The sequence below is a fragment of the Scleropages formosus genome, chromosome 15 (genome assembly GCF_900964775.1).
Source record: "Scleropages formosus chromosome 15, fSclFor1.1, whole genome shotgun sequence".
NCBI lineage: Eukaryota > Metazoa > Chordata > Actinopteri > Osteoglossiformes > Osteoglossidae > Scleropages > Scleropages formosus.
This window is the reverse complement of record NC_041820.1, coordinates 18,227,312-18,254,264: the sequence shown is the minus strand read 5'-3', so window position 1 is coordinate 18,254,264 and position 26,953 is coordinate 18,227,312. Positions and strand designations below refer to the sequence as shown.

At 47.8% G+C, this 26,953-nt stretch overlaps 1 protein-coding gene across 1 annotated transcript; it reads left to right on the top strand.

The window, feature by feature from the left end:
• The first annotated feature begins 407 nt into the window (after window positions 1–407).
• nudt14 (nudix (nucleoside diphosphate linked moiety X)-type motif 14) lies at window positions 408–23,961 on the top strand. Its single transcript, XM_018727261.2, has 5 exons — window positions 408–988; window positions 12,724–12,767; window positions 17,508–17,572; window positions 19,429–19,732; window positions 22,286–23,961. The coding sequence occupies exons 1-5, from the start codon at window positions 857–859 to the stop codon at window positions 22,539–22,541; spliced, it is 801 nt and encodes a 266-aa protein (XP_018582777.1). The 5' UTR covers window positions 408–856; the 3' UTR covers window positions 22,542–23,961.
• The last annotated feature ends 2,992 nt before the right edge of the window (window positions 23,962–26,953 follow it).

Here is a 26,953-nt window from a genome sequence, read left to right as displayed (position 1 = left end):
GACGACATTGTGGCCCTACGAGTCCCTGTGCTGCTATTGTTTTTAATTTGAAACGGATAAACGCTGGCATGCTGTGTATACAAGTAATATAAAAAAAGTAATTTGTGAAAAGCAATGTTTAGATACTGTGAAATTTATAGCTGCCTAATGAAAGCTAAGGAACAGTGAATACAGGCCTATTATAATCTCTGCTGACAGAACTAATATCGCCTTTTTATTTTCCCTTGTATGTACACTATCTACTCAAATTCTTTAGCATAAATCTATATTGTCTTATATTCTTATGTTTTAATAACTGCAAAACATTGTATAGTATTTTCCAGAATCAAATAGGATAGAACAGAAGCAGAAAAAATAGATTAAATACCAGTCCTATAGGACTCTGATGTACTTTGTGATGTGCTTAATGTTTATTTTGTAAAAGTTTTAAACGACTTGAGACAAAGCGATTAAAGTCAGAAAATTCAGCAAAAATAAATAAAGTGGTCCTACAGGACACTGACAGGAGACTGGCGAGGTCATGTAGGGTTTTTAGATTCCTCACACTACAGAAAAAAAGAACATACTGTGTATTTCAGGGCTTTTGGACTGGGAGGTCGTTAGAATTTAGCTCTTGTTACTTGCCACACTGTCAGGTGTTGAATAACACATTTTGTGGCTGCATGTTGTTGCCAAACATCATCTATTTGGAAACATCGAGGAAACGAAGGCGTCAGGCGAAAAGGGGGGACCGCGAACACGAGACGAGAAGCGCGCTCTCCACACTCAGGCTGTCCTCGAGACGCATTCCGACGGTGCGCCTCTATAGTGTCCTTTATGGGATCCCGTAGGCTCCTCTCCCCGCTCTCCTCCGTGGATGCTCTGTTGGTGTGGGGACACCGGGCGGTGCGGCAGCCTTCTCTTAATAATGGAGCAGATCAACAACATCCAGGTGGTTCCGTGCACCAGCTCAGATTACCTGAAGCCACTGAGGGTGCATTACAGCCAGGTGAGTCCATGCAGCGCCCTCATGCATGATGAGCGGGCTCGTACGCGGACTGCATCATCATCATGTCACCTTAGCTCGTTAGCGCCCAGCCCCCATCATTCCCCAGAGCAGCCCCAGCCGGCGCTACATCCTTTCGAGTACATCCTCACATACCGCCATGGGCGCTTTTTTCCCCCCCTTTTTTTCTTTTTAATTTTTAAATAACCTTACAGCCACCGAGCACTTTTCCATCGCGGTCGCAGACGTTTAGGATACACGCTTGAGCCGGGGAAGATCTGACTGGCGGTTACACACTAGCGCCGCGTCCTTTCGCGCTCTTGTCTTGCTGCAAATCCAAATGACATCGCGGCGTGACACTTCTGCTGTTTTTTTGCAGCGTCTCTCCGTTTGCGTTGTCCATTCTGTTATATACTCTCAATCTTATAACTTACTTGTCACGCTCGTTAACCTAAATTCAAGGCCAGAACGCTCCATTTCTAGTTTTTTTTGTTGGTAAATTAAACCAGTTGGTAGTCGCACATTTTTGTCACCGTTCCTTTTTTTCCATTCCAGCAGAAACGGAAGCAAGAAAGGTGGGTTTGCTGCCTTTGGGGTCCGTGAAGACTGTCCCAAGGGCTTTTTCTAGTCAAGATGCATAGATAGCTTCGTCTATACTATAACCAGTATTTGTTTGTCCAAATTCGCCCGTCCCAGTGAGTGACCTGTCACGCGGTCCAGTCAGTGCGCGCCCGCGCGCTGCTCTGCTCTCGCGCTTGCGTCCTAAGCGAGGCGTTCCTCAGGGGTCAACACTGGGGCCCGTTGGATTGGCGCCATGGTGTGCGCTGCTCAGACATCACGCCAACGGAGCCATTTGGGCAACACGCGTTCTTCAGCTGTGCTGGCAGTGCAGTTCGTACTGTTTGCTTCGCAGAGTATGCTGAGGTACTTTTTAAAAACAGATTTGATACATTTGTTCTAAGAATGCGAGAGAATACAGGCCTCCTTGTATGGCCTTCGTTCAGCTGTTATGAAGATTTTTGACAGTTCAGTTTGTCCTTGTGTGTATTCCTTGTAAGCCACAACCCAGACTTTGATTTTGATGAAGGCGTGAAACCTCTACTGATTATTTTTACATATATGGTAGGAAAATGTATTTTTTTTTTGCTAAGGTCAACAACAGACACAGTTGACCCAAGTGTCTAACTTTCTTCACTGAGAACCTCCTCAGGTAGTGTGATCCATGACCATCCTTGAAACAGAAACATTTCACCCTTGTGTGTACGTGTTTCCCCGTCCATTTGCGTCCTGCCACTCATTCTTTCAGTATGTTCTTGTGACTCAGCTCTGCTTTGTTCCATTGTTAATGAAATTCAGATAAATACTTGACTAAATAACAAATGTTATCCTCTGCACATAAACATTTTAAAACTGCCGTTTCCCTTTATTACGACATCGCACAAATCATAGTTATATCCCCACCTTCATCCATGTAATTGTGACGCATCGCATTCTCTTCATACAGCTGGGTGGTTCTTATTAAATGACTTGCAGACAACAGAAACGCCGAATTTCCTTAATGGATATGTTGTATTCACTATTCAGCTAGTTTATGTATAAATTAACTTTCTCTTGGCTTTAGAACATGTGTCTCTGACATACATTACTAACTGCCTACATAATATTTTCAGCAAATTAGATGAGCTCCCAGTATCTGACTTTGAACGCGTGCAGGGTTTAATGATTTATTCCTTTTCTTCCATACCTTGACATATTGGGTTTGTTTCCTGTGCATGACTTGTGTCAGCAGTACTTAGTGATTTTTTTTTTTAAATTTTTTTTTAATACGAGATTACGAAGTTTGTTTTCATAGAAGATGTGCGCCAACTTGCCTTTCTCTCATCACTATTTCCCCACAAAATACCTTATGCCCTGATATTTGTGCCTTCTGGTAATGTATTCCTCAGACTGGATGGGAGGTTCAAATGGTATGTCTATTGTGTTCTACCCTAGGTTTGCTGATGAGTCACTATTCTACCTGATTGGATTAAAAGAAGAGGTGGGGAGGAGGAGGAGGAGGAGAAGGGCTTTCTAGCGCATTCCTGACAGACGTTCAGCATATAATGCCTGTTGGCCATTAGCACAGTGAACAGGGTCACAGTCTTGCTTTCGGTTACTATTTGTCCAGTTTTAGAAAACACTTTTCTCCATAAGTGCATGGAAGCTTTGTCATACAGCGTATCACATAAATAGGGTTTTTTAAGACTTAAGTGCAGATTGTGAAGAACAAATAATTCATGCCCCTGTTCTCTCATTACATTGCAGAAGTATCTAGTATTTAAAATGCTTTTTTTTAATGACCTTTACTTAGATGATTGGCTTTTTCATACATCTCCTTTATACCCACAGTCCAAAGACGTGCAGTTCAGGTGGATTGGTGATGTTAAATTGCCCTTGTGTGTGAATGAGTGAGTGAGTGTGTGTGTGTGTGGCTACCCTGCAGTGGAGTGGCGTCCTGTCCAGGTTGCACCTCCCTCAGCCTTTCGCTCAGTGCTTCCAGGATAGGCTTCAGATCACCACGACCCTGCCCAGGACAAGCTGTTATTGAAATTTGTTGGTTGGTTTGGTTTTGTACTTCATACACTGTCTTAAGTTAACTTTTAAAGGGCATCATTTTAATATGTAAACCATTATCAAGATTTCAGGAGTTGTGGGGATGTTATTAGTCACATCTTTGAGTGAAGCAGTGTGACATGGTAGAAGTTGGTATTTTCGTTAAAAATCAACATGCAGTTCAATTCTGAAGTTAAGCACGGGGTCTAAAAGAGCTGTGTACTAGAACAGGTAAACCTTCACACACTTAAAATGCAGTCCTGTACGATCCTTTGTGGTTGTCTTTGGTCACCTAATGCAGCCCTTACAGTGACTTCATGTGAAGCTTTTCAGTGAGCTGCGGATGCAGAATTGAGTCACTGTGCCACCCACAGATTGCTAGAAGATGCCAAACCTACCAAAGCCCACTTCTTAACCCTCAAAAATATCTGTTCCCCAAGGGGCTGACTGTGCTCTTCACCTGATTCAACTTGGACCTTTTTGACCTTCCAGTTCAGATGAGGAATCTAAAACTGTGTGTTGCTTTTTTTAGTATTTTAATTTATTTTTTTCACTGTAATGCTGTTCTTAATGCTGGGGACTTCATTTTTAGTGGATCTATAATTTCATAGCACATGTACCAAAAGGTAGCTGACACACAAAACATGCAAACCTGGTTTCAAATGACGGAGAGAAACTTGCTCAGGGGGCTCTAGCGTGGTAATTCAAATAGCCGGAACTGCTGGTGTCAGCCCACGATGCTGCTTGTTCCCAGCAAGGAGCGTAACTTTCCATTATTTAGTCTAGAGTGTTCCTAAGGTAATTTTTAGTTTTCTTTTTTCTGTTTTGCTGATGGATATCTAAGACATTGTACTGGCAGACAAGTTTTCACAAGACAATGGCTCTGTGTTGTTAGAACAAACTTGTGGATATAAATAGCACATGTGGGGTTATGGTAAAATTTGGACACTAGATTTGATTTTTGTCTACATTTTTTTCTATTAATTAACTAGTATATACCAGCCATTGATGGTTCAGCTTACAGACATTGTTTGCTTGGAATTTTTTTTACTACACCAAATGGACTGACAATAACAGCACTGATCTGCTCGACTTTTGACCTTGCTAGCTTAATACTGACAGTATAAATAGAATTTTGCACAAAGTAGTATGAAGGTGGTGTGTAAAAAAAAAAAAAAAAAAAAAAACCCACCTTATATGAGTCATAAAGACTAGCTGGTGTCATTAACAAGGTAATTTGACAAGACAGGAAATGACTTCAGACAACCTTTGCTGTGTGGGAAATAAAGCTGCACGAGAAGGTTGGTGCCTAAGCACGTATTGCGAAAGGAGCTCCATAAGCAGCAAAAAAAATTTTCTTGAAGATCATATCAGCATACGGGAATAAAGAAAAAGACCAAACAAAGCAAGATTAAGCCTTATCTTTGTTTACATTGAGCTGCCCAGGACGCTTGGTGTTATAACTCCGTGGCCTTGGAAGGGTCAATGTGTTGAGGAAAGGTGGGGTTCAGTTCTTTAGACCTCTACTATTGCATCCAGTGCTCTGGCCTCTTGGTATAGGGAATGACGGTGTTTTCTTCCGATGTCCTTATCCACCCAGCACCATTTCATCAACACCTTGGATCGTGGTAAATTCCTCCATTTCATGCATTTCAGCGATTATTTTGATTTCCTTCTGTTGCCTCCTGGAATTCCGCCTTCGGAGTGAACTTGGCAACTTGGCTGCACATGTCATCTCAGCCCTGCCTTATTGAGATAGTTAAATGCAGTGTAAAATTCTTTCACCCAGAAGGAACTTTCCAACTTGAAGGTGGTAATTTATTTTACACGAATCTCTTGCCTCCTAAGAACGGTACTTGTGGAATGTGTCGGTTGTAGTTTCCCGAGCGAACTTTGTCCTTTTCAGATTGGGATTCATTTAAATGGTTGGATTTGTATTTGCATAAATTTGATGATGTGGGTGGAAGTGGATGTGTACTTCAGTGCCAAATGTAGACAATCACAAAGGATGTTAATGAAGATGATGCTGGGAAGGTGATGGCCTTACTTTTTTTAAAGGTGCCAGAACAGGGTGAAATGTAGCAATTGGATCAGATCCCTTGTTTGGGGGGCAGGTAGCGTAGTGCTTGGAGCTGCTGTGTTCAGATTTCTAGGTTGTTGGTTTGAACCTCACCTCCTCCTACAGTGCCCTTGAGCATGGTACTTACCTTGAATTGCTCCAGTAAAATTATCCAGCTGTGTAAATGGGGAAATCATTGTAAGTCGCTTTGGAGAAGAGCACAAGCTAAATGAAAGTGTAGATGGTATGGAGTTCAGCCTGCAACCAGACAAGACCACCTTATTCATTTTGCTTCAATTCTGGGGGTTTCAGTGTCATATCAGTTTTATTCTTATTATTTTTCTTTCATATTATTGTAATCGGTGGCCACTGCATTGGTCTTTCCAGGCCTGGGGTCAGTGCAAGGCAGCGTTCCCAAGACAGAGGAAGTGGTCTGTCTCCAGCAGCCCCCTATCCGGCCCCACCTGGTCCAGGTTTTACATGCTCTGTGGCGTCGGTCTAGAGGAGGGAGATGGAACACTTTCCCAGTGAACGCGGAGCCCCAGCCCCGTTGGCATGGCTGCTTGCTCACACTGGACATTGTAATTGTGTCCTGTGTAGTGTTTCCCAGTGAGATTGTGAATTGTTAAGAGGAAACAATGGATGGCTTTGCTATGAAAGGACTTGTAAATCATTCAGTGTGTTCTAACATAAAGTGCAGCTCCATTATGATGATAAGGAGTACTTTTGGAAGCTGATTTCAATGCTTTCTGGACTCTGGGAACGACCTTCTAGTTTAGGCTCATGTTCTTTAATAGCGAGCAGAACAAACTGTATTTGGAAGTTTTGAGTGGCTTTGTGCCTGTTGTCAATTTTTTTTTTTTTTCTCCATTCTCTGCCAGCTTGTGGCCTTTCATATGGTGTTATGTGGAATTTCAGACTTAACCATATTTTCTTTTTTATTAGGTAAAAATTTCAGAATCTCCTTCTTTGCGAAGAGAACCTCGCATTTTTCGCGTGGGAGCGACGGGCCTCCAGTTGGTAGGGTGGGGTCTAGCGCAGCCACTGCGCTCATCATCTTGACCGGTAGTGAAGGCAGCGTCCTTTCCTAGGTGTGGGGGCTGTGCCCGGTCTGTCTTTGTGGTCACACAGACCGAGGGACCCTCCAGGAAATGAGGGAGTTTGTCATCTGGAACTCCGCTCCAGCCGGTGCCTGGTCATCCATTCTTGAATACTGGTGGGAGTCGGAGGGGCAGCGGTAGGGGTCTCTGTGCGATACGCACCTGTGGCGGAAGAGTCAGTATAGGGGGAGTGTGGGGGCTGTTATAGGGGCAACGTGCAGATGTGAGGGGTTCTCTGACCGGTCCCGATTCCATACCCTGCTGTCTTGTAGCCACCCTGCTGTTCGTCGCTCCCGAGAAGGAAATGTGACGTTTGATGTAGGATCCAGCAACGCTTCCCGGGAACAGGCCCACTACCAGCGTGTTTCCTGCTCACACACTGTAGTGTACAAGTACATTAACTGTGAATCGTGTGTCCGTGTGTTTGTACGTGAGCGTCACAACATCCCCGTTAATCAGTCCAATGCGTCAACCCGTGGAATGTGGGGAAGAGTTCGTGTCGCACATTGTTTCAAGAACCGTATGGAGAATATGTCTGTTAAAAGCATAAATAACATACATTGTTTTTCATACCATAAATCCAAAAACATGGTCACGGTCCATTTATATGCTCCTTACCTCCCTCTCCACCTACGCTTGTTCTCTGTCTTGCGCGCGCACACACACACACCGGGAGCAGTTCGCTGTGATTTCTTGCTTGTTTCGACACACAGATTCCAAAAAAAATGTTGTACTCTGTAATTAAATGTAAAATCTGAGCCGCAGTTTGTATGATGTCAGTAAGTAAGTGTCTCTTTATTGACTAATGTGTTGGTTCTTTGGGAGATTTTACATTTATGGGAATACAAGCACATTCTATATGCATTCTTTGTGGGGGAAGTTTGCTCTATATTCCGGAGGGCAAAAGTGTCGTGAGGTTGTGGCTTAGGTTGAAGAAAACTTATTTGTATCAGGTTGACGAGCTTACGGTGTTTACATAAAACAACATATTTTACAGCCTTTTCAGCAGCTTGCTCCTACTTGTCCCTGTGTGGTTAATGCCTGGTTGACGGGTGGTTTGGTTCTGCTCTCCTCTCCCCCGACTGCGCCCTGCAGCCCGTGCCAGGTGTCGTGTCTGAATCTGCCTTTCGTTTTGTAGAAAATGCGTGCAGCGCTGGCGCCTTTGCTCTCAGCAGCGCTCAGGGAATTTGGGCTTCGAGTAGGAGAAAGATGCAAGCAGAGCACGGCGCTGGGGAAAGATGGGGAGGGATGCACAGTGCCTGTTTTGACATGACCGCCCATGGATGGGCAGGGGGTGTGGAGCACAAATTGGGCAGGATGCGAGCGTGCCAGTACTTCCTGTTCCGTTTCAGGTTCCAGTTGTGCTTGATGTGACCCTGGAAGGAAGCGGGCCGATCTGCAAGCCTCCACTGGAAGGAAGGAACGCTCCACCGATGGGCGCGTGCAGACCGGCATACCTTCTCTCACCCTCAGGGGGTGAAGATTTTCGGGGATGTACGCACAGACTGCTCCACCTCAACATGCCTGAGAAGCACCTGGGCGCACACTTGGCACTGTACACGCCACTCCTGCTATTTGTTTTTTTTTTATAATTACCCAGTGGTTTTACAGTAGCTCTTTTACCCATTAATACAGTAGTATATAGAGTATACTCAAGTAAGTACCTTTTTTGAGGGTACAACTACAGGGACGGTGCTGAAATTCGAACCTGTAACCTGTCGATGGATAATTTCCTTCACCGTGCTGCTCCCGCTGTGGAGGCATCCGGTGTGGTACCCCAGGCTGCGTGGGCCTCGTGGGAGCATCCTGCAGCTCTGTACTGTCCTCTGCATGGTCAATCTCTGCTCTTGTGGGAGGAACATGGGGAAGGGCCAGCAGGTAGTGACTAGAGCCAGTGAAAGTGACACAGCTGTATAAATGGGCAAATAACTGATATAATTGTAGCTTGGCATGAAATCCACACATTTTAAGTCTGAGACATTTCAGCTAGATGATTAAATACCAATAAATAGTGACGCACACGCCCTCTGGGTACTACTGTCTGTGACTTAAGCCGCTGTTTTCTAGGCAGGTAAAAAGTAATGAATTATTTCATGGTCGGAATTTATGACTGTGATTGTCGCTGATAATCTGTCTCACGTTAAACTGTGAAAAAAGTCAGACTCCGAGCACTAAGTGAACCCCCACCCCACCTTTTCCCAGCTTGCCCGCAAGGTCTGACTCAGTAACAAATGAGGCTCAATGTGTCCTTGCAAGAGGTACGGTAAGTGTCAGGAGGGCCATTGTCACCATCCCAGTAAGTGAGTGTAGTAATAGAGTGGTGATGGAGGCTCTAGTGATGCCTTACCTGTACCCCAGTACCGCAAGTCGCATAGTGCTTGAAGCTGAAGCTGTCACACTGCAGTCTGGAGGTTCCTAGGCTGAATCCCACTCCTGCTGTAGTATCCTTGATCAAAGTACTTTGCCTGAATTGATAGTGGGGGGTTGGGGGGGTGCAGTGGGTTGGACCGGGTCCTGCTCTCTGGTGGGTCTGGGATTCGAGTCCCGCTTGGGGTGCCTTGCGACGGACTGGCGTCCCGTCCTAGGTGTGTCCCCTCCCTCTCCAGCCTTACACCCTGTGTTGCCGGGTGGGCTCCAGTTCCCCGCGACCCCGTATGAGACAAGCAGTTCAGAAAATGTGTGTGTGTGTGTGTGTGTGGTGATAGGAGTACCCTGCTCTTTAAATGGATACATCATTGTAAAGTTCATTATCTAGCACTGTAAGTGACCATGAACAAAGGAGTCAGCTTATTATTATTATTATTATTATTATAAGTAAGGAAGCAGGTAATCTCTCATTTGTGCTCCACATGTAAGTTTCCTCGAAAGCGATGGAGCTTAGGGGGTGCAGCTTTCGGGTTGTTTGTGGAAGGTGCGTGACCTAGTGACGAGCTGCTGGTTGTGCTCCTAGCTGCAGCGCTGCTTTCTCTTTAGTCTGTTTATGTTTGGGTTTCTGTCTAGATGCAGGGCAGCGAGGGAAGTGCACCCAGGGGGCTGTGCTATGGGCGATGGTGGGGAGAGGGCATTGAGTCTGCTTAAAAGACGGGGGTCAGCGGTGTTGTCCGACGGCAAGGAAACGCGTTTAACGGCCAGCGATTGAGGGTCAGGGTCCAGAGTCAAAGAGAGAGTTAAAATGCAGATTTCTTCGGGGGTTCTCTTAAGGACGGCAAATACGACTGCATTCTGAAGACTTCAGTTGTATCTTTTTAGCCGTGTAAGACGAAGGCTGAGAGGTGAACCCCAGGGGTAGGGTGCAATGAGGGCTGTAGGCTTGTTGCCTTTATGACCGTAGATTGGCTAACTGTGGAGATGGGGCAGGTGCGGAACCTCTTGAGGTTGTCGTGGACGGTTTGTCCGAAAGGGTGCGTTTCCTTTGACGGCGTAAGAGGTGATCTCGCGAATCTTGGGAGATGGTGCAGACCACTACTTTGCCCTGGGCTGCCAAGGACGTCCGAGGTGGAGCAGTTTGAGGCCAAGCAGGAAGAGCACCGAGTGACCCGTAACGAAAAAAAACAGCGTTGTGTCCTCCATCATTTCTGGAGCTCTTTCAAAAGTACTCATCTGCAAGCTGGGTTACGTTTGGCTGCCGTCAAGTTAATTCGTGCGAAAAGCTCCATCCTGAGTGCGTTTGTGAGTGAATGGGGGAATCATTAAATGCTAATCGCTGATCTTTCACTGCAGCTGCCCCGACAGAGGCAAGGATGTTACCTTCAACTTGGAGAATGATAATTGAGCTTTCGGGTCCAAATTATAGATTGTAGACACCACCCCCGCAAAGCAGTGTTCTCTTCAGCATGGACAGCTGCGTTTAGGGTTGTAAAATGCATATTGTGGCCTTGGTTCGACTGTATTGCATTTCACCTCGAAAAAGCAAAATACAGAGTTCAACTGTAGAGTAACAATACGGAAAGTGTTGCTTGACAATGAGAAAATACACAAAAAGAGCCAAAAACATGTTGAAGGTATGTGTTTTAGGAACCCTGCCCATCCTTGACCCGACTTGTCCTGGCTGTTGCCCTCCCTGGTCCGGGAGCGATGTGATGTGCCGCCTCCTCGTTCGCGTGGAAGGAGCCGGGCTTCCCAGCACATGCGCTCTTGTTGCAGCAACGCTGTTTACTCAGCCACGAGCGGCTGGTTTCTGGGAACAGATAACCCTGGAAAGGGCTTTGCTTTGACGCACCTTCCATGTGTGAGCTCTGTGTGTGGCGGTCCCCTTGTTCCACCACGGGCACCGCTGATGACTAATGGACAGTCCCACAATGCCACGCTGCGGGCCAATGGAGCGCCTTCCTCACTGTACCGGCAGCTTCCCATGGGAACTCTTCAGCCCGAGGTCCAGTTCCGTAACCGCTCTGCCTGCTTCTCCGCGTACAAATGAGAAAGGATGCAGCTGCAGGCCCCGTGGCCACCTGTGGAGCATGGTCCTTTTTTCCACAGCGATCACGTTACTGCTCTTCAGACTACGTCATCGCACCTTGCGCAGGCCGTGAGGGTGTGGATACCTACAGAATGTGGGCACCTTCACCTTCCGTTGTAACACATAACGTCTTAAATTAAATTAAAACCTTGCATTTTTTTTTAATGCTTCATATAATATTGATTATAGTGGCTCGTAGAAATGATTCGCAGCGACCGCCGGCTCGTGGAAACCACACAGGGCAGCGCATCGCTCTGGGTTTTCCTCCGATCCACTTGCGATGTGTTTGCAGCTTGTCGAATCTTGTTTTTCCTGCCTGACAACTTAAGTGGCAATCTGTCAAGAGATTGAGGCCCAGTTACAGATGATGATGATGATGGTGGGCCGGTCTTCCGCAGGGTGTTCCACTCTCATTGGGTCAACCGTTAAAGTGAGTAATGGCCTCCCCTCCTTGCTGGCGGAAGGCGCTGATGATGCGGGTGAGCCCAGGAAAGCTCTGAAGAAGCACCGAAAGTGTCTCTTTGCTTGGAATCGTCTTGCCGCTGCCTCTGGCTCTCTTCACTTTTGAGCCCCGCTGTCAAGTGCACGCGCGAGTTCATCACGAGAAGCACATCTGTTCCATCCCGTAAAGCCGGGCGCTTGGCTGCAGGTGCTCCGTGGCCTGGAGGTGCATGACTAAATATACAGCGATTGTGTTTGAAACAGCTGTTAGGCTTCTTTGTGGGTTCAAAGCCAGGATTAGGCTTGTAAAATGGCATTTAGCAGCACCTTAACCACAAGGGGCGAGAACAGCGTCTCCAGAAGGTAAGCCGGCTACTGGAACCGCGCACACGCCGATAGAGCGGCTGGGTGCGATTCGCCGTTAAGATCACACACACATCCCCGCATCGTTCCGCTCTCGGGGGCCTCGTGTCTGTCCTGGGGTCCGGAGAGGATTTCACGCATGGTTAGACGACATGACGGCTTAGCTCGGCGACCCATGGGGGTGAAGCAATTTCCTCACGGTGTTTATTTAATTTATGGCACTTTCCTTTCAGATCACCCACATTACTTGTTCTTCCTGCAGCTTGACATACCCATAAGTCTCTCCCCACACAGTTTTTTGTGCAGGAAAACGTGTGTGGGTGTTTAATTTTTTTTTTTCCCCCCCCTTATTCTCATATTTCCTGCATTCCAAAGTGTGTACTGTATACAATTGCTCGTTGTACAGTATGTGCATTCTCCTGTGACACCTGGATGTCATAACCTGATAACAGAAATAGCAGGATTGGAGTTTTCATTGTTCATGTTTTTATCCTATAATAAGTCGTTCAGTTATAAAATATTTCAAAACATGACTGCTCTTGTTTTCTCGGTGTAAAGGTGCCAGTGTCATTACGCCTCATGAAAGACCTGTCCGTAAATGTTTTTTTTCTTTTCCAGCCGACGAGACTGAGTTGATTAAAAGAAACCGTTCGAGTCACGAGGACGCAGCTCTGATTCTTTTCCTTCTTCCTCTGTTTTTTTTTTTTTCCATGCTCTCTCTTCACAGAATGGAGCCAAGAAATCCTGGGACTTCATGAGAACCCATGACAGGTGAGAGCACCTCAACTTTCCCCTCTACGTGCTGTTCCTCGTACGGTCTGAATGTCCGTGCCGCCTCTTGTATGACTGACACTCATTTTTCAAAGGCCTTTAGGATATTCTCTTCTCACCGTGACTCGGAGTCAGAGCCTCTTCGTCTTTTTGTTTTGTCACGGAAGCTTTCGGCCTTCGACCTTAGCAGTCCGGTTTGCGTCCATCTTCAGGGTAGGATGGTTGCCCGTTGTGTTGGTCGATCCAGAGGGGAATGGACAGGAGGAGGGGTCACAAGACCATCTGATGAAGGACTCGGTACTTCATAGATGGATTTCTCTGGCTTGATGGGGAGGTCCAGACCTCTCCTCCATGATAGCCAGAGTGAGCAGTGAGCTGAGCTCTTCCACTGGGGGGGGAAACCTGGGCTCCGCTTCCGTTCACCCTTGCGGAAACCACAGTAAGTCTTAGCAGGGGGAGTATTGGCAACCTCTTTGGGGGGGTCCACATGGTTTGTCCCTGTGAAGATCATCCCAACGAATGACAGTTGCTGCTTTGCTTTCATTCAGGGATAGGGAGCAAGAAGTGTGTTGGGGGGTTGGCTGGTTTTTACTCCAGTTGAGCTCTTAATTAACTGTGCATGATGAGCAGGGTACAATTCATGTAATGTTGAACTGAATGTAACAGCTGAGCGGTCAGCAAATGTTTAAATACGTTAAACAGGATTTATATTTTTTTTTAAGAAATAATACTGAATGGGGGGCGTGGTGGCGCAGCGGGTTGGACCGGGTCCTGCTCTCTGGTGGGTCTGGGGTTCGAGTCCCGCTTGGGGTGCCTTGCGACGGACTGGCGTCCCGTCCTGGGTGTGTCCCGTCCTGGGTGTGTCCCCTCCCCCTCCAGCCTTACGCCCTGAGTTGCCGGGTTAGGCTTCGGTTCCCCGCGACCCCGTATGGGACAAGTGGTTCAGAAAGTGTGTGTGTGTGTGTGTGTGTAAAATACTGAATACTGAATGCTGAAATAGTCTAAAATAGCATGAAACAGTGAATTCAATCACACACACACACACACACATTTTCAGAACCGCTCGTCCCAGATGGGGTCACGGGGAACCGGAGCCTACCCAGCAACACAGGGCGTAAGGCCGGAGGGGGAGGGGATACACCCAGGACGGGACGCCAGTCCGCCGCAAGGCACCCCAAGCGGGACTCGAACCCCAGACCCACCGGAGAGCAGGACCCGGTCCAACCCACTGCGCCACTGCGCCCCCCTGTGAATTCAATCATTTTCTCTTAATTTTCTACATAAAATTAAAAGAATTACCACTATTGTTTCTAGTTGTAACTGTGAGGATGATAACCTCTGTGTTTTTCAGTTGATTAAGGAAACTATGCATTCCACTGAGGATCAGTATTGACTTAATTTTTAACGGGTGGCACAGCGAGTAGTACTGCTGTCTCTCAGCGCCCGGATGGTGCTAGAGGACGTGGGCTCGATCCCTGCTCTGTCTGTGTGAAGTTTGCATCTCTCCCCGCGTCTGCGTGGGTTTCTTCCGGGTGCTCTGGTTTCCTCCCACAGTACATGAGACAGAGTACAAGACATGTTGGTCAGGTTCACCCATAGTGTGTGAGTGACAGAGAGAGTGAGTTCCACTGAGGTATGGATGAGTGACCCAGTGTAAGTAGTGTATCTAGCAGTGTAAGTCACCACGGTGAATCAGGTGTGTGGCCTGATAACACTACATAGAATTCATTGGAAGTCTCTTTGGAGAAAACCATCTGCTAAATAAATAAATGTAAATATAAAATGTTAACCAAGTCATGTAGTATTAATTAGTGTTATCGATTTAGTTTGCGCTAACAAATACAACATATTTTGCTGGCATTAACATAATTGTTGCAGTTTTCTTGAATCAGCGTGAATTTGGTGACATACAGTTTAAAAATATGAGTTTGCTGCCATTCCTTGGTCAGTCAGGTTGGAATTCTACAATTAATTTAATCGCCAGCTAAATCTTGGCAAATTAAGAGCTCGGCATGAAAAAGGGGCACTGGGAAGTTGTCTGTCTATCTATCTGTCTGTCTGTCTGTCTCAATCAATCAATCAATCAAAAGGGGAGGCAATGCTTTAATGCTGCTGGTTTAGGCTGCATGTTTGGTGTACTGCTGCTCCTGGTTCGCCCTCTGTGCGGGGGATGTGGAGGCAGCTCTCATGGCTGTGGTGCGGCCCAGTGGTTCTGTTGATCTTCTTCGTACGACGCAAGGGCGTGGAGCGGCAACCGCTCTTGGCTGGAAGGTAAAGACATTAAGTGTGAGCATCTGCTTGGGTCGTTGTCGTTGTGGATATTTGAGGGGAAGGTCCGGCTGCTAATCTTCTGGGGGGTCCGGAGAGGAAGGCCATTGTCAACTGACCTTCTCCGCTTCGTCTTTGCGATGATGTAAGCCCAGGGCCCTGGGGACCGAAGGTAGAACGGGCCCTGCTGGGTTCTTAGCGCTATTGTTTTAGCTGCTGCGGCAGAGCAATGCGGTCTCGGACCCGCGTGGTGCGCTCCTGACGCGGGGCCGCCGTGACCCACTTTCACAGCCTGGGTGTTATCCAGGCGACCTCTTTATCGCCTCCCTGCAGCCTAGGGGGAAAGAGAGGCCGTCTGCATTCTGGAAGCTTCCCCTTCCTGGTGCATTTGTTCTTGAGGTGGGCGGTGGGTCCGAGGCAAGCTGTCGAAACACGGCTCCGAAGGCAGGCTCCAAAAAGGGAACGAGACTTTCATTATCAAGGACCGAAATTAATCTCGCAGGCTGCAAGATAAAGAGCTTCCCTCCCTGCTTTTATAACGCGCTTGTTGTTTTTTTTTTTTTTTGTTTTTTTTTCTCTCTCGTTTCTTAAGAAAGACGGCGGGCCACGCCCTCTCGTCATGGGAAAGGCTGGGTTGGGCTTCCTGTTTCCTCAGCCGCTTCCGTTTTCCCAACACGGCCCCTCGGCCGCCTGGCTCCAGCAGCGCCGCGCACACAGACGCACACAAAAACGGGCAAGGTCACAAACACGCAGAGATGTGTATGCGTGCAGCAACGCTGTGCGTTCTGAATACCTCTCTTCTATTTTTCCTTCAGCTGCTCTCTCTGCGTGTGTGTGTGTGAGACCGGAACACGTGAGATGCGCAGGGCAGTCTTGGGGACACGGAAACACTTGCGGGGCATCCTCTAGTGCTCTTGAAATCGCTGACGGCAGTAAAGAGATGCCTTTATGAGCGGTGCAGTTGTAATGGCGTAACAGCCGGCCACTGGGGCGCGCTGCCCGAAAACGCAGTGCGGTTCTGATCAGCAGACCCTCCGCAAGCTGGCCGCCTCTTCTGCCACCTGCCCCAGCTCCAGGCTTTGTGGTTTTTTTTTTTTCATTTTGAGGAGGTAGGTCTGCTGTCAGCACGTATACCACCAACATCAGCATGTCCTTCAGGTCCAGGTGGGGAGGTGAGATGCAGTCCCCGCCCACCCGACCACCCCTCGCCCTCCAGGACTGTGTCGCTAAGAGCCGAGTACTTAAGCTCCTTCGCTCCAAAGGATCTTCCGTCCTCTGTGTGAAGAGGCCAGGGAGGCCCACTGATTCTTTGTGCGCGCTCTCCTTTCTTCTCCGAAATCCTATTATAGTGAGATCCTTAGGATCAAGATGTTTTTCCTTTATTTTCCGAATGCGGGTGAAGAGCGGAGACAAAGGCTCGGGCGTTAATCCCGGGCGGACGGAGGAGCGCGGTCCCCCAAACCCCCGTGCTCGGTCGTGTCTTATTCGCCGACTTATTCAAAGACGCGCAGCACAGAACCGACCTTCTCTTTAAAACGGGCAGAGGGCGTGTCACGGGGTAAAACGAGGGGGAAGGAACTCCAGAAGTCCCTAAAGAGTTCTCTCAGAGCGCATGGGGGACACAAAGCTGGTGTACGCATTAATTAAGCCCGTAACCTGCACCTTTTCAGCAGCCCCCCCAATCAAAGCCCGTGACTTAATTGACGTTGTCTGCTGTCCTAAATAGTTAGGGGTGTGGAATTTTTTTTTTCCTGTTTTGTTACGCAGTGGAAAAGCCTTCCTGTTCACCCATCACCCTCTGATCGGCACCTTGCGTGGAGGTATTTACGTGGGGGGGGGGGGGTGTGGGAATGAGCTCTTTTAAGAGAGTCCAGAATAGAGGGAGTGTCGAAGCTGCAGGTGTCACGTACCCCTTGTTTTGGCTCACGGGCTGTAATATTGTCCGTGCGTCATTTTAATAGCATTACCGTCACTCCAAGATGACAGTTTGGCCACGAGTGTGTAGAGGACTGCTATTCTGATTCTTGTTGTCAGAGCTGTGTTTTCACCCCGCAGTTTGGGACAGATGCCATCGTAAGCATTGTGCCCAGCAGGGAAATGTGGACACACGCAAGGATGTGATTTGCAGTCACTTATGCCAAAGACTTCCACGGGAGCTCGCGTGTTTAACAGTCTGGCCCTTTCCGGTAATAGGACACCGGCTGTATGAGGGAGTTTCGCAGGCGATGTCTGATACAAGCCAGTACAAGCTAAGCCCCCATAAAGCAGGCAGAAGCGACATTGCTTTTGGCCCACAGATTGTCTCTAGGAATTGTTTTTTGTAATGCTTTTCTAGGTATCTCCTAGTAGCTGAAGGGAGATGTTTCCACATGGGAGGAGATCCTGAGCAACGCCTTGATGGTAGACTGAGGGCCTTGAGTGGCAGCTGCTCCCCTTCTTATTCTTCTTATCTTCTGTCTCTCTTTTCCGCAGCGTCTCCGTCCTCATCTTCAACACCACCTGCCACTGCTTTATCCTGGTCAAGCAGTTCCGCCCAGGTACTCGGAGAGTCTCGTCTTTCCGTCATACCGACGGATGGCTGATCCTGTTCGGGCCGCGTGCCTTCCTCAGCAGATCCATACCTCCTTCGAACCCGCAACCTTTCCGTTTCACGTCGACGTCCTTAAAAACTGCACTACCTTCCAGCTGGTGGCTCTTTCTGTGCTGTTTAAGAGCTCACCCTGCAGCCATTCCCAATTGGCGCGTGTCGGGAGGTGTATGAGTGGGCACGAGCAACATGCATGCTGGGAAGTCATTTTCTGCTTGGCTGCCTTTCTCTCCTGCTGCAAAGCCATTATAGATGGGATTCTACTCATTCTCCCACTGGTGTGCTCCCTGCTGCATGAGTGTGATGAAATGTCTTCATTACCTATGCCCCCTCCTCACAGTCCTAACACTCCCAGTCCCGCCCCCACGTGTCTGTGCTCCTTCTGGGAGACCCACCCTCCGAAATGATCACTTGCTGTCTGCCAAGTCACTTTTCCTTTGTTTTGCTTCTGTTTGTACAAGTAGAGTTTGTTTGTACTGCAGTCATAAAATGATAAATTACCCAGGTTTAGCCTGCATGAAGCCCATCTTCCCCACCACTCAATACAAATTACCCTCCCTTACGCGCCAAAGTCCTCCACTCTTTATGTCTTGGTGGAAAGCTGAGGAGTGTTGGAAAACCTTTTTGAAAGCTTGCCCTCTGACCCAGGGTATCTGCTGCCTGTGAGGCAGACCTCAGTCCTGCAGAGAGATCCCAGATTGGTTCTGCCGCGGCCCGTCGGAGCAGTCCTGCCCCATGGCATGCTGCTCAGCCCAGTTTCCATCACAATGGGCTTCTTGATAGTTTGCCATGAGCTGAGATACTGAAACACCCCCAGAGCCTCCCCATCGATTAGCTGAAAAATAGCACGGATATTAAGCATGATCTCAGAAAGTGCCTGGTTCCAGAAACCCTTGTGAAAAGTCCTTGGGACGTGGAGCTGCCGAGAGAGGAAAAAAACGGTCCTTTTCCATGTTCCTCGGTGGGCCAGGACACAGTCGCTGCCCCATTGTTTCCCCCAGTCTCTGGCTGGGTCCCTACAGCACGTTTAATAATGGAAGGAAAGACTCACATTCAGAGGGATTGTTTTCTTCTGAGCAACACAGTGGAAAGCAGTAAACACTTCTTTTTTTGTAAAGAATAATATTCGAACAATGCACTTTATGGAATGCGAGTTGGGATTTTTTTCCCTTCCGCACGGTCCGTTTGTGAACATGCTCGCTTTGTCTGTGTGGCCCTTTAGTTCTTCCTTTGTGTGTGTGTGTGTCAGTGTGCACGTGTGTGTGAGTGTTGCAAGAGTGTGTGGGTAAAGGGGGGCAATTGCTAACAATGGGCGATAAACATACCGGGGCAGAGCGTAGAGCGACAGTTAGGGCTGTTGTCTTGGGGTCTGAAGGTTTCCCGTTCAAATCCCCTCCTGCGGTGGTACCCTTGAGTAAGGCACTTACCCTGAATTGACACTTAGAATACCCTGCTGTGCGAATGGGTAAATCACTGTAAAGTATTAATTCTTATTATTTATTCACTTAGCTGATGCTTGTCTCCAAACTGCTTTAAAATGTTCATCTACTGACAACTGAAGGGGTAGGTCTCTCGCTCAAAGGTATGACAGTGTGAGCGGGATTCGATTCTGGGTCCTTTAATTTGAAGGCAGCAGCTCCAACCGCTGCGCTATCTGCTGACTGTTCTTGGACAAAGGTGTGATCTACAGTATATAAATAATAATACTAATAAGCAAATAAACATTTACTGTATTTTTGAGAGCGTCTAAGGAGGCGCGTTCATTAAGCAGGCAGAGGCAACACTGACCGACAGTCTCACGTGCAGCGGTGTACATGTGCGAGTGGGAGAAGAGCCAGTCGGCGCAGGCCAAGGAGAAAGCTGCCGAGGAGGACGAAGCAGAGCCAGATGAAAAAGCTCCTGCATCTGATGCCGGGTCGGATGACAAGGGCGAGGAGTCGGGCCAAACCGTCGACGTCCCCCCAGCTTCGGCCGGCGTGACCTACGAGCTGTGCGTGAGGCCCGTGGACAAGCCTGACCTTTCCCTCGAGGATATTGCCCGGCAAGAAGTGCTGCAGGAGTGCGGCTACGACGTCCCCGCCACCAAGCTGCGCAGGATCACCTCCTACAGGTACTCCCCGCATGCGACCTTAGCTCCAGCGAGAGCGCTGATCGTATTCCCTCTCTCCAGCTGTGGTGGGTCTCGAAAGGCTTTATCCACCTGGGGTGGTTTACAGCGACCACAATAACGTAGCCTGCTGGTCAGTGAGAAGTGTTTTACACGTCGGTAGTTTATAAAGCCTGTAATCAGGTGGCACCTGGAGAGCAGCGCCGCTCTTTGTGCTGCTATCAGCTGTAAAACAGGAGGCTGGAGCTCTAAAGTGGTGGCTGATGGCGCCGCAAACCGGTCTGCGTCCACACCTGCCGCCGTTCCCGCGGGTCTCCGTGATGTTTTACAAGTTTTTTTTTTTTTTTTTTTTTTTAAAATATTCATTTCTGACTGGTGTCGCAAAGACCTCAGAATCACCTTTAGCATAAATACCGTGCTGGAGAAAAGTTTCGACGGCGTTTCCTTACAAGGTAAGCGCCTGGATCGGTTATAGACTGTAAGGAAACGTGATTGCTTTCTATCTCTTTTTTTTTTTTTTTTGCAGTAACGGAACCAAAGTTTTTTAAATTGCGTACAGGCAGAGGTTGTGGTCTGAGGGTGTTCCACGCATCTGTGGTCGTGTGTGTGTGTGTGTGTGTGTGTGTGTGGAAGCGATGCTGTCGACGCGAGGCTGCAAAATGAGACGTCCGCAATCTAACGGCTCATCGGCGGTTCAAGCTCGGCGCCATCCTGAAGACGAGCCTGTAAGACCAGCTCCCTCGCGGCCTGACACGAAGTGACCCTCAGGGCCCTACTGCGCCTCGCTCCTTGTCTTCCCCACCTCCTTTACTTCTGCGCGTTCTCCGTTCCCAGCTACGCGGGTCGGATCGCAGGCGTTTACAGGAAAACTAACGTGAGAGTAAAGGTAAAACGCTGGCAGCTGCCAAATCTCAAGTAAGAGCCGAATCGACGCGGGATACGTTTTGCTCGTATTTATGTTACTGTGCTGCCAATGTGTTTGTTGTTATTACGTTTATTCACCCATGTTCGTACTGTTAAATATAACAGCGTGACATTAAGTGTTGAGCATGTGTCTGTGGTGCCAGCCACCTTTTCATCCGCCTGGTTGTCCGCAGTCGTCTTAGTGCTGTGGGTATTCTGGAACGGTCCGAGTCGTCCTGCTGCTTTGGCCAAGAGGAGTCTCCATAAGCAGGGCTGCGCCTCATTCCCTGCTGTCTTTCTCTTGAATTCCTCCCACTCGCCTTGGCGATAACTTGAGCTTAGCAGCCAATATAGGGGGTCTCTCTCTCTCTCTCTCTCTCTCTCTCTCTCCCTCTCTCTCTATCTCTTTCTCTCTGTTTCAGTGTGTGTGTCTCTTCCTCCAAACCTCTCCAGATGGCAGGGGTCGCTGTAGCCCTCATGCCCCTATGAGAAACATGTCAGACATAAACTCCCCGAGCGACGGATCCCCGCTTCCCGTGCAGACAGATACGCTCCGAGCCGGGCCTGTCCTCAGCCATACCTGTCAACGTAGATTGAACTTCTTCGTCTTCAGCGCCTTTTTTTTTTTTTTTTTTTTTTTTTTTAAAAACACACGGAACAACAAATACTGCTGTTTGTTTGGGGGTGTTTGTCTAGTGTTGGTTTGTGGGAATGTGCATGGGCTTGAGCTGGCGTGCTCATTGTTCCCCGCCGTTGAAAGGCCAATTCTGCTTTTGGGGCTCTTTTGAATCGAAGCATCTTTTTAATGAAAAGGTTAAGGAAGAAGACGGATGCACGGGACGTCCCAGCAGGAATGGATCGTTTGGACTTGCACAGAGGATGTTCGCAGCCATTCTGTGCTTGTGAGGATTGCAACTTAATGGTGTGTCGCTCGGCACTGAATAGCGAAGCGCACGGCCTCCCCGCGGGACGTACAGCCCTCTCTTTGATTGTGCTGTGAGCCCATTTGGCTATTTACTTTTTCTTTTCTTTGTTTATCTCAGACACTGTGTTATGACGCATTTTATGTGTTCAGACGTTGGAGTACCGTAGGCCAAGAAAGCTTTTTCCACCGCTTTCCTTAATCCTTCGGAAGCTGCGCTCCACTATGCAGGTGACGGTCGCGGATTGTGGACGGTCTGCCGCCACCTCACCTGGGACCCTCGGGGCTTCCCGTTGGGTCGCCGTAGCAACGCTTCAGGTGAAGGCGTAGCGAGGTGGCGGATGATGAGGCACCCGCCCTCCTGGCGCCAGGGCAGGATGCAGGCAGGGTTTAGGACTCCAGATCAAGGCAGCTGTGTCAAAACACAGTTTTGCTCCTGGTGCTCAGAGGAGGAGCGCCAACCTTGCAGTTGTTCCACTCGGGGGAACTTGCTCTGGGACGGTGTAGCAGTCTCTCGGTTGGCCAGCAGCCTGTACGATTGAGGCTGCCATCGTTCAGTTACTTCGGAGCACGCTGCCCGTTGGCCAGCAGCCTGCAAAACTGGCGCTGCCATTCGGTATTCCATCAGTGCTGTCCGGGGGGTGACTGCGGGGGGTCTGAGAAGCAGGGGACTGGAAAGTGTGGCTTCCGTCTGTGACTAAAACCAGCATTTTCTACCCTGCCTCCTGCAGGTCGGGCGTGGGCGTCACGGGCGCCAAACAGACCCTGTTCTACGCCGAGGTGTCAGACGAGAACTGCGTGGGCGTGGGCGAAGGCGGCAACGAGGCGCAAGAGGGCGAGCTTGTCGAGGTGGTGAAGGTGCCGCTGCACGAGGCTATGAACTTCGCATATGATGAGAGCATCCCCAAGACCATGGGCGTCATCTTCAGCTTTGTCTGGTTCCACAGCAACATGGCGCCCAAGTACAAGATCTCCACCAACGTTTAGCATGCACAGCTCAGATCAGACCCCGCCCTCTATTCTGTCACGTATGCTGCGCACTTTTCTTTCCTTTTATTTCAATGTCAGCATTGAGTAGATGTTGCGTATTCCGTTTCCTTTACTGTAGTGACTTTCTTAGTGTGCATCACTATTATTCCATTCTCTCACTTGATTTCAGGACTAAAACTGGAACTGTTATTATTTATTATATTTGTGTAATTTTTTTTTTTATCACCGATTGGGGTTCTAATTGAGACAGACTCATTAAGTGTAGAAAAAGGGTGTGATGGAAGGGGAAGTTTGCCATCAGCATCATGAAGTTTTGCTGTGGAATTGGAGATGGCCTTTGCAGAGAACGCCCATATCCCAGTAGGTCGCGTGGGGAGGAACACCACATCCGTAAGTTTTAACTTATATACTGGTAGTCAAAACACGCTTTAGTTGTGCAGCCAGCCAGCAGCTGCCAGTGCTGAGACACTCACTGGGGCGCCAGGTCAGCAAGGTCCCGCAACAGTCTTATGGGAGTGGCTCTTGCAACAATCTCAGGTTCTACAGTTTCGATGAAACATTCAGGGAAAATGTAAAATTTACACCGCATTCGCACCATGTTAAAAGCCACTTTCTGCAGCAGATGATGTAGGCGCAGAAGACGTTTTGCTTTAGGTTCTTATTTAGGAAAAGGACATCATCTCCACACAAAATGCCGCGGAACTGAATCTAGAATGTGTCTGCTACTGCAGCTGAGACCACGTGAGTCGTGACACATGCTGAAATTATTCTAAAATTTTCACAGCCTGAAAAGTTCAACACCGTCGAGGTGCTGGCCTTGAGCGTTATAACATGTCACAACGGCAGCGCAGCAGCAGCAGCAGCGTGTCTCTGCCTTCGGATGAACTTTATTGCGTTTTGGCTCACGATGGCAGTTGGGAATTTAGCTTCAGGCCTGCCCCGTCCTCCGTTGTCGTTCGTTAATGTCACCGGCTTCCTCGTGCAAAAAAAGTGTGAAATTTCAGCAATAAGAACTTTGTGGAACTGTGGTTCATGAGGGTGTGTATGATACTGTGGGGAAGGAGAGGAGCAGGAAGAGAGCAGGCGGGTTTATCCCTACATGAGCGAGGGACACTGAACAGCTCACTACTTGATTCGGTTTGTCTCACTTTACTCCCTTTGTCACTTTTAAGCAAAGCGACTTTTGGGACAGAAATTTCTGTCTTGCAGTCAAATATGACGATTAATATCTCGTCCTGTTCTAAAAGCTCTATCGGAATGGTTTTCACACTTGTCAGACAAGCACTTGTGAAACATACAGGTGGGGCAGCTAGTGATATGTGCTGAAATACAAAATATTTTGGAGAGAGACCAGAAGGAAGCTGTAGTGAATAGAATAAAATGCAAACTTTTAGAAAGAAAGAAAAAAAAAAAAAAAAAAAAAAAAGATTTCAACAAGCTAAGGGTGGAGACAGTGTTGTCTTTGGGGTATATTTTTAAAGCTGATGCTTAAATCTGATTTTAAAGTTTGGCAATTTACAATGCCCTGGCAAAAAGAAAGAACAAATTTGTTAAGGGTTGAACGTTATCAGCATGCAGTGACAACAGTTATATCACAGTATATTTTATGTAACTTGCACTGATATTCAATTTGTTTAATTGTCATAATTACGGACTACCGGAAAATGGTATTAATGTTGACTTTAACTTGTGTTACCTCTGTGTTCAGAATATTCTGGTTTGTGTATTTTATTGAAATGAATTTGCTATATTAGTGATATTGATGGAATTGCAGAATGTCAGATTTCTTGTCTGCTTGTATTTATTTTACAAAATTTGGTACACTATCATTTTTTAAAAACGTACCTCTTTTCACATGATGCCCTGCATAAGTATTGCATGTTGTTTGTTTGTTCTTCTTGATTTCCACTGAGTAAACTGTAAATAAAAGAGCTTGATCCCCACACATCATGGAGTGAGTTTACCTGCTGGTCTTCATGCCATCACCTCAACGCCGCCCCCAAAGGATAACATTTTCTGCTTCCTAGAAGGTACCTCTGGATGGGACGATGCACATGCAACTCCGAGGGGTTGCCCACCAGGTGAATACCGACCTGCAGTGGATACACACACACACACTCTCTTGCATACCAATACAGACTCGCGTAGAGTTGCTGTGACTGTTTTTTTTTTTGGTTGACCTGTCACTCAGTACTGAACAGCCAATGCACTCCGGTGATCTGCATGTTTTGATGAATCCTGTGGCGATGTGCTAAAGCCAGCAAAGGGTGAAACCGATCAGCCTGCCCTCCTCGTGTTCAGGCTCTACGGATTGCGGCTAGGGCACGCAGGTGGAGTCGGAGGGAACGGACGCGGAAAAGACAGGTTGCTATGGTGATGCATGTTTAACCCTCCCTTTCAAGCGGAGTGGTAATCATTAGAGAATCGCTTGGCGCGATGGAGCGCAGGAGAGGAAGGCACTGAAGTGAAGGACGCTGAGCCTTCTCTATGGCAACTACAAGGCCCATAACAACGAAAGGCTCTGCATCAACAGGGCAGCAGTCCAGAGCAACCAAACCACCGGGGTCTCCCTGTGTATTTCTGTAATCTCGCTGAACGCTGCTCACATTTAATGTCTTTTTTTTTTTTTTTTTTTTTTTCTGTGCTGTTGGCCAGATACCAGTCCACATCACTTCCTGGTCTTCCTCTTCTGCTACATTCCTCAGCTGTCATTTGTGTCAGTCACGGGCTGGTTTTCCCAGCATCCTCCTCCTCTCCCTAGCGCTGCAGCTGCCTGTGCCCTGCAACTAGAGACTGTTAGGACAAAATGAAAACAATAACGATGATGGTATTCATAATGAAAACAAAATGACTCTCGCAGTCAAGTAGACACACTCGGGAATATAAACCTCCATGTCGTAGAGTGGTGTCTCTCTACCAGTGCCAGGAAAATAATTGTAAAGCGCCTCTCGCTCTCTATAAAAATGCCAATTAAGGTCATTATAAACATTTTTTGTTTTTCGCGCTGAGCTTTTATGTGTGTTAGGAAAACAGTTTCTTTGGCCTCAGAATCGGCCAAATGGACAAGCTCTTTGATTCTTGCTCCCAGCTCCTGAACGGGACTTCGCATTTGAGGGAAAAAGCCCTGCAGGACCTTGTCAGAATCCGCCGTCCTATCCACGCCATCCGGCATCCCCTTTTGACTATGAAAACAATATTCAGCAATGCGTGTTTATACTTATATCCGTGTTTATCAGCCTTTTCAGAAGGTAGTCATGAGATCTGCCAATACTGATATATTCTTTATTTCGTGAGGAATTCCACAGCTGGTGAGAAAACATCTAGCCTGCTGTATGTATGACGGAGGCATGAGGAAAAACCAGCTTTTTTTCTCCTGTGTGGGCTACATTGTAGTCCTTCCACCACTTTAAAACGCTGGTGGCCTCCAGTATGGTATAAGAGTTATTTTGAAGCTTTGAAGGTGTGTACCGCTAAAACTGCTGTCCGCTGTTCTTCTAAACAAAGTGGTGGGGGTTACAAGACAGAGGTACACACATACTGTGCATCATCTTGAATTTTTGTTTCACTTCCAAAATCTCAAAAGAAGATTTTTGATATTCTGCTATGACAGTGATTCACTGCAGCATGTAGTAAGTACACAATGCTGTCAATCATGGTACGAGTGCGAAGGAGGAGGAACGATCTTTCAACCCTCGGGACATGGAGCACCCGCCTTGACATTTCTGGGGACCGGTTGGGCATGAAAAAGATGACGAAACGGCAAGCGGGCTCAGAGCGCGCTTTGTTCGACGAAGGGCCGAAGTGCTGGAACTCGGCGCTGCCTTGACCAAGTTTGGAGCGAAAAGAATGCCAAATTCTCAAGAGCAGCACGCAGAAACGTCTCCGCATGTGACGTTTCACATTTGTTCTCCACACTATTTACACATACGATACGCGCTATATACAATAACATACAACTTCACCCGCAAGTTTACGAGGCCTCAAATGATCAGAATTCACTTGTACCAGACTATCAAGTGAAATTTGTATTCCAAAAAATACACAACGGATGTATCACCAGAGTCATCAGACGTGACTCTGATTTCTTCTGGCATGCAGCTCAGTCAATATATTACTTCCCTAGAGAGAGGGCGAGGAGAGGGAGTGCAGGCAAACCCCCAGAGTGATGCGGATGCTTGATAAGTGTCCCTGGCAGCAATCGTGCTGAGTTGGTCATTGCTATTACAAATGTGTACATTTAGTATGGTTACCTTTCCATTCATTGCGAAATTTTCTCATTTTGTGCGGCGTTGATGCACCACCTTATAAAGACAGAAAGTGGGACAGAGTGATTAGTGATGCTTTTTTCCGTAATCTGACTCCAAGGAGCAACGGCTACATTCACAACTGCTGCACCGCCTCTACAAACC